The 8139-nt window shown below is 47.6% G+C and overlaps 1 protein-coding gene across 1 annotated transcript; it reads left to right on the plus strand.

Moving 5' to 3' along the window:
- Positions 1–1300: 1300 nt before the first annotated feature.
- LOC106818306 (homeobox protein DLL homolog) lies at positions 1301–7897 on the plus strand (the record flags this gene model as incomplete). The annotated part of the gene is given in 2 exon segments (XM_014823026.1): positions 1301–1787; positions 7728–7897. Coding segments are annotated over 2 exon segments (474 nt in total), but the record flags the coding sequence as incomplete, so codon positions are not given.
- Positions 7898–8139: the final 242 nt, after the last annotated feature.

Raw genomic sequence — 8139 nt, forward strand, 5'->3', positions numbered from 1 at the left:
ATAGATAGATAGATAGATAGATAGATAGATAGATAGATAGATAGATAGATAGATAGATAGGTAGATAGATAGATAGATAGATAGATAGATAGATAGAAAGATAGATAGATAGATAGATAGATAGAAAGATAGATAGATAGGTAGATATAGATAATATAGATAGATAGAAAGATAGATAGATAGATAGATAGATAGATAGATAGATAGATAGATAGATAGATAGATAGATAGATAGATAAATAGATATATAGATAGATATATAGATATATAGATAGATCGATAGATAGATAGATAGATAGATAAATAGATAAATAGATAGATAGATAGATAGATAGTTAGATAGATAGATAGACAGACAGATAGATAGATAGATGAAGAGATAGATAGATAGATAGATAGATAGATAGATAGATAGATAGATAGATAGATAGATGAATAGATAAATAGATATATAGATAGATATATAGATATATAGATAGATCGATCGATAGATAGATAGATAAATAGATAAATAGATAGATAGATAGATAGATAGATAGATAGATAGATAGATAGATAGATAGATAGATAGATAGATAGATAGATAGATAGATAGATAGATAGATAGATAGACAGATAGATAGAGAGATGAATAGATAGATAGATAGATAGATAGATAGATAGATAGATAGCTAAATAAATAGACAGACGGACAGAGTGAGAGAAAGATAAAGCGAAAGAGAGACAGTGTGCGTAGGAGAGAGAAAGACGTCGTTGTGTGTCATTGCACGCCTCGTTGCGCGCGTGCCCCGACTGCGTGTGTGACTCATGTACACTGCAAATAGCATTATCCGCAGCCGCTGAGACAGGTTCCATTCAGCAGCCCGTTGCAAAGTAAACAACACTGTTTACAGTTTGTATAATAAGGACAGCCCGCGATGAAAAAATGCCACTGTTCACCGTTGTAAATAAACAAATAGGACGAGGGCTGTCCAGGTATACTTTCTGCGGTGACGTCGCCGACGACGAGGCCGCGCGGTGGCGCCAGCGTCGCACGCGCGCGCGGTGGAACAATGGCGCGCGCGTGGTGGACCACACAATGACAATATTCTGACTGACAGTCCGTGTCCTTTTGTCGTGAATATGACATATAATTATGCCTCGGCGCCGCATGCGACCCATGCTCGCGACCAACGCGGGCCGTCGCTCCTGCCGCTCCGGCATATTTCCATTCGCCGTCGCGCGGCGACCAATCAGAGCGCGCGCGGTGGGCGGGGCGTTACGCGGTGATCACCACGTACATGCCGAGCTCTGTGTTTCGTACAAGTTGCCATACTATTCGCCGTAGTTTGCGGACACGTTTTGCTGTTTCCTTTCGCCGTCGCGCGGTCGATTATAGAGCAGCAGCAGCAGCAGTGCGCGCACGGACACACGCACGCACACGCACACGCACACGCACGCACACACACACGGATCCAAACTGGAGGATTATCGAATTCCTCCTATGTCCGTAGCGGACGGATTCGAGCACGACAAATCCGCATTCATGGAGATTCAGCATCAGAACTTCGGCATGCACGGCATGGCGCAGAGTCCGTATCCGACTATCCGGTCGGCGTACCCGGGCCAGCCGACGCAGGCCGACGGCGTCTTCTCCGGCCACCAGCGGCCGAGCCTCGGATACCCGTTCGGTATGAACATGAATATGAACATGAACATGAGTGGACATACGTCGTACACGCCGCCTAGTCACCCGTTTACCGTCAATCCGTACCACCAGAACTCGACGTCGCCCGTCAGAGAGCAAGGTAGGGCATCTCAGAAGAACGTGCGCGCGTGCGTGCGTGCGTGCGTATACGTGCGTGTGTGTGCATGCGGGTGGGCGGATAGCGCCGTTCATTAGTGGATCTCCGTAATTATTTGTGAGTGCGTGTGTGCGTGCGTGCGTGCGTGCGTGCGTGCGTGCGTGTGAGACTGTGTGTGTATGTGTATGTGTGCGTGCGTGAGTGCGTGCGTGCGTGCGTGCGCGAGTGTGTGTGTATGTGTATGTGTGCGTGCCTGAGTGCGTGCGTGCGTGCGTGCGTGCGCGAGTGTGTGTGTGTGCGTGTGTGTGCGCGCGTATGTGTGTGTGTATGTATGTATGTGTCTATATACATGTGTGTGAGGCAGGCAGCGTGTCATATGAGATGGCCGCTCGCTGTTCCTAATTCTCTGTTATTATGTTCAATTTCAAACTATTTACTGATCGAAGTCTCGCAGCCACACACAGTGCGACTGGCCAATTTAAAAACTGTATACGCGCACACACGCGCGCACCGGGAGAGGAGAGGAAAGGAGGAGCCAACATACACATAGACAAGGCGCAGCCACGCGTACTATATATATATATATATAATATATATATATATATCCATGTGTAGCTGTGTGTGTGTGTGTTGTGTGCGCGCGTGTAGTGTGATAGTGTGTTGCTGGCGGTGTGTGTGGGTGTTTGGTTGTTTGTTGTGCGGTGATATGTGTGTGTGTGGCGCGTCGCGACCGAAAGTGGTGGTGGTGTGTGATTGTGTGCCACGTTGCGTGCGGCGCTGATAGTGCAGATTTTGATCATACACGATCGCCACCATACCATACAGCCATTACGGTATACGCCATACGCTACGCGATACGCATACGCATACACATACAAATACAAAAATACACATACACACACACACACACACGCAACACACGACACCACACACACACATACAACACACCACACACCACACACACCACAGCGCACACCACGGCCACCAGCTCTCTCCCCCCATATCTCTACACTGATTTCGGGCCCTATATATATTTACTCATCTCTGTCCATGTATTTTATCACAATATAGAATGCTGCTGCCTATATCGAATCGGCGGAGCCGTAGGTCTCAGGTACCGTGTAATAGATACACACTGGACGTTGTATTCGCTCTCTGCTCTTGCTGCTGCTGTGCTGCTGCTGTGCCATATAAGTCCGCATGTCGCTGTTAGATTCCGAAGCTTATCGTTATCTAGCATGCATTTGCAGAGGCTGAATGATCTGCTCTCTGTTCTCTCATCTGTCTCTCTTTTCCTCTCTCTCTCTCTCTCTCTCTCTCTCTTTGTCTCTCTCCTCTCTCTCTCTCTCTTCTCTCTTCTCTCTCTCTCGTCTCTCTCTCTCTCTCTCGCACAGCACACACACACACACCAGACACACAGACACATGACACACACACACACGACACACACAACACACACACACACACACATCAGAACACAGACACACACACAACTCTCTCATCTCTCCTCTCGTCTTCTCTTCTCTTTCTCTTTACACTCTACTCCAACACACGCACACACACACTCTCTCTCTCTCTCTACTCTTTTATTCTCGTTTCTCTACTCACTCTGCTTTCTGCACACACACACACACACGACACACACGACACACACCACACACACACACACACACCCAATCACACCACACACAACACACACACACACACACCACTCTCTCTCTCTCGCTCTGCTCTTCTGCTCTCTCTCTCTCGTCTCTCTCATGTCTCTCTCGCCTTCGCCTCTTTCTCTCTTCAACTCTCTCTCTCTCACACGCCGCTCTCTCTCTCCACGCTCTTTCTCTCTTCTCTCTAACACACACACACACTCTCTGGTCTCTCCTCGCTCGAGCTCTCTTTCTTCTCGCACACTCTCTCTTTCGCCAACGCTTTCTCTCTCTCTTGCCTCTTTCTTCTCTCTCTCGTCTCTCTCTTTCTCTCTCTAACACACGCTGCATCTCTCTCTCATCTCTCTCTCTCGCTCTCGCTCCTCTCTCTCTCGGTCTTCTGTCTCTCTCGCCCGCTTCCTCCATGACTACAGCTAGCTAGAGGTACAGCGGCGTCGTGTGTCGCATCAGATAGCAACAAGCCTGCTGTGTCTGAACCAGTCGTGCGAAAAGAGAGAGAGGAGAGGAAGAGAGAGAGACAGAAGGAGAGAGAGAGAGGAGGGGCGGAGAGGAGAGAGGAGAGAGAGGAAAGAGAGAAGAGAGGCTTAGATAGTCCCGAGCTCCGCTCGAGAGAGAGAGAGAGAGAGAGCAGAAAAGAGAGAGATAGTGAGAGAAGGAGCGCGAGCGGGAGAGACTGTTCCTTAGTGCCGACGAAACAACGGTCCTACTGTATTCCTGGTTCCCGAGCCTTTTTACGCTGTGAAGTCTGCCTCCTTGCTAACACACACACACACACACAACAACACACACACACACACACACACACACACACACACACACACACACACACACACACACACACACACACATCCTCCGCCGTTCGATAGTAAGAGAACGCGTCTGCTATCTCCACATAGCAACGCGGCCAAGCATCCAGGATTAGGCCCCGGGAACCACCCTCCGCTCATTCTCACTCCAGCTCCACTTACACACACACTCCACACGGACCACATAGCCCACCTCTCTCGCTCTCCCTCTCTCTCTCCTCCGCCTCTTCCTCCTCTTCGGCAGATTATATAGATCTCGCCATGAATGCGCATAATTGTAATTATTTGAGATATTAATGGACGACACGTGTAGGTGCGTAGGGTACACGTGTGTGTGTGTGTGTGTGTGTGTGTGTGTGTGTGTGTGTGTGTGTGTGTGTGTGTGTGTGTGTGTGTGTGTGTGTGTGTGTGTGTGTGTGTGTGTGTGTGTGTGTGTGTGTGTGTNGCTGTCAACCCGGGAATATATGCATTTTCTTATTTAAATTCGGAGGAGCAATGCTACCTGCTAAATAATTTATCTTAGAAATTTCTGCGTGCCTGTTTTTAGTATTTATTTATTTATTGTAGTGATTTTAAAATTAAATAATCATATAATTATATATATTATATCTGTGTGTATGTACGCGCGTGTGTGTTTGCGTGTGTATGAGTGCGTGTATGTGTGTAGCATGTGTGTTTGTCTGTGACTGCATGTATGTGTGCGCGCGTGTGTGTATGTATAGCATGTTTGTATGTGTGTGCACATGCAGTGCGTAATATATAGCTATTATTTTCTCGGTGAAAACCCACGCGGCTGTAAATTACAGACGGATACAGTGTTTTACGCGGGGCTTTCGGCTGTAATGTGTTTGAACACAAAATAATTATTTGGTTTCCCGACTTCGACGTTGTACAGGAAACAATAACTCCCTAGTTGAATCATGAAGAGGAAGACGATGATTATAAAGTTCAGCCCGCTAATTTGCATTTAATTTGCATACATTTAATTAATGACAATTTCGGGTAATTTCGAACGCAATTCGACATTTCGTGCGGTTAGCGAAACGATACAAATGGTGGGAACTGTTGAGAATGACAGGATGTGTTCATTAGAAACAAACTCATACTTACTCGCTTACGCACGCGAGCACACGCACGCACACACACAGGAGCACACGGCACGCCACACACATGCACGCACACACACACACCGCCGCGCACACACACACGCACACACACACGCACGCCACACACACACACACACACACACACACACCAACACACACACACACACACACACACACACACACACCACATACAAGCATACATAAGACACACATACACGCGCAAGCACACACACATACGCCGCGCTGCGTCACAAACATCATATAATATTTTGCGACATAAAAATATATATCCTACATTACGTACACAAATAATTATATAATATAATTATATATATTAATAAATTATATATATATATATTATATATATATATTTATATACTGTTAATACATACAAATCCATGCGACAATCTCCTGGATTCCTTCACATTCGCTACACGATGACTCAAGCCACCAAGCGATTCGAAACATCCGAATATTTGGTCGACACAAATACCTGTGCAGCAGAGTAGTTAATTAAATTTAATCTAATGCCCCCAACATACACCTGCTGTAATTTGTCATAATCTCTCCCCGATCGTTAATATTACATGCGTCGGTGAGCCTGCGCAGTCGGGGGCGAATTTTTGTTTAAACAGTTTGAATAGCCAGCGCGTGAGCAGTAACAGTAGAAGTATCAGAAGCACAGGCGCAGCAATAAGTACCAGCAGCACAGTAGTAGAGCAGTAGCCCAGAGTTTTTAAGTAGGATTAGCGAGTACAGTAGCAGTAGGAGTAGATTAGCATTAGCAGTAGCAGCCAGCAGCAATAGTAGCAGCCAGCAGCAGTAGGTAGCTACGCAGCAGTCAGTAGGCAGCTAGCAGTAGTGAGTAACATTACCATTGCAGTAGCAGCAGAAGCAGTTTAGTAGCAGTAGCACAGGACGCAGCAATGATGTAGCCCAAGCAAGCAGCAGCGAGTTAGTAGTAGCAGTAGCAGTTAGTGAGTAGCAGCACAGCGGCAGTAGCAAGTAGTCGTAGTAGCGTATATACTTCACAGTTATCGTTCCCTTAACCCACTGCCTATCCCACGGCGCTCGCTGCTGCTGCCTGCCGCCGCCGCTGCTGCTGCTGCCCTGCGCTGCCAAGCTGCCGCGTGCTGCCTGTTGCTGCCTGTGCTGCCGCCGCTGCTGCTGCTCTGCCGCCGCTAGTTGCTGCTGCCTGCCGCCGCTGCTGCTGCTCTGCCGCCCGTGCCCTGCTGCTTGTTGGAGTGCTGCTGCCGCTGCCTGCTGCTGCTGTTGAGTTGCTGCTGCTTGCTGATCTCTCGTTTAGAGAGCCTGTGTGGTGCCGAGTGTGCGCGCATAAAATTCAAAGACACGAGACTTGATCATCTCTCTTCAGCTCTCGTGAAAACGCTCTCCGTCTGACGTCGCGAGCTCCCCATCTAACATTAACTATATAATCATCACGGAATGAATAATTAATTAAGTAATCGCGAATCTGGGCGCTATAGCAAACGAGACTTTCCGCCATGGAAACACTAACTTACTACTTTAGCGACTAACTTACTGAGCGCTCGTTGATATATTTATGATTTACGATCGACAGTTACCCCCGACGTCCGATATAATACACCGTGATCAAAATACCCAATTAATTAATTAATAATTAATGAAATGAATTAATTAGATTCATCATTCGTGCTGATATTTGATTCAACACGAATCACTGTACCTCACGTGCGTTCACCATCCTCTCCTATACGCGCGATAGTCATTTGCCAGGCCACCCTTACGACAGACATAGCATACACCGTATACGTTTGATCTAGTGGCTACAAGGAATGTTCTGCATCTTTTATTCTGAAACTAATATAAATTCCTTACGTCATTTGCGGTGGCAGCATTCGGGATAATGAGATGAGAGAACGGAATCTCATGCTGCGAGTTCAGCTAAATATATAAAAGCGGGAATTCCCCACAATAACTCAGATGATTTTTTTTAAATATCGGAGCATGCATGTGTGTGTGTGNCTCTCTCTCTCTCTCTCTCTCTCTCTCTCGCTCTCTCGCTATCCTTCTCTCTCGCTTTATCTCTATCTGTTTCCTCTCCTCTCGTGTTCCCACTCTCTTCCTTCTCTTTCGTTCTCTACCCCTACTCTCTCTCGCTCTCTTCCCCTCTCTCTATATATCTCTCTCTCTCCCTCTCTCTCTATTATATAGCTTTCCACATACCCTTTGCGTACAAGCGCGTCTCTATCTCTCTTTCTCTGTAATTTCAAAAAACTGTGGTGCGTGCAACTATGGCTCAGCATACTAACTCTGCGTCTCTCTCCGTCTCTTCCCCTCCACCGCGTGCTGCTCCAACAACAACAACAACAACAACAACAACAGACAAGGCGGAAGAGCGAGTCAACGGCAAAGGCAAGAAGATGAGGAAACCACGAACCATCTACAGCAGTCTACAGCTGCAGCAGCTCAATCGACGCTTTCAGCGTACGCAGTACCTAGCGCTGCCCGAGCGCGCCGAACTCGCAGCGTCGCTAGGTCTCACGCAAACGCAGGTACGTGCATGTAGGGGAGCGGGCGCCGTGTCACAGGGTAGATGTGTGGGTGTCACAGGGGTAGGTGTGAGTGTCAAAGCGGTGGGTGTGAGTGTCGCAGAGCTAGTGCGAGTGTCACAGGGGTGGGGGTGAGTGTCACAGTTATGTGACTGGGTCACAGAGGTCGTGCGTGCGTGCCACAAGAGGTCGCGTGCGTGCCACCCGGGGGTTAGTGTGAGTGTCACAGATGATAGTGTGAAGTG

Source organism: Priapulus caudatus, unplaced genomic scaffold, assembly GCF_000485595.1.
Source record: "Priapulus caudatus unplaced genomic scaffold, Priapulus_caudatus-5.0.1 Scaffold2153, whole genome shotgun sequence".
Classification (NCBI taxonomy): domain Eukaryota; kingdom Metazoa; phylum Priapulida; class Priapulimorpha; order Priapulimorphida; family Priapulidae; genus Priapulus; species Priapulus caudatus.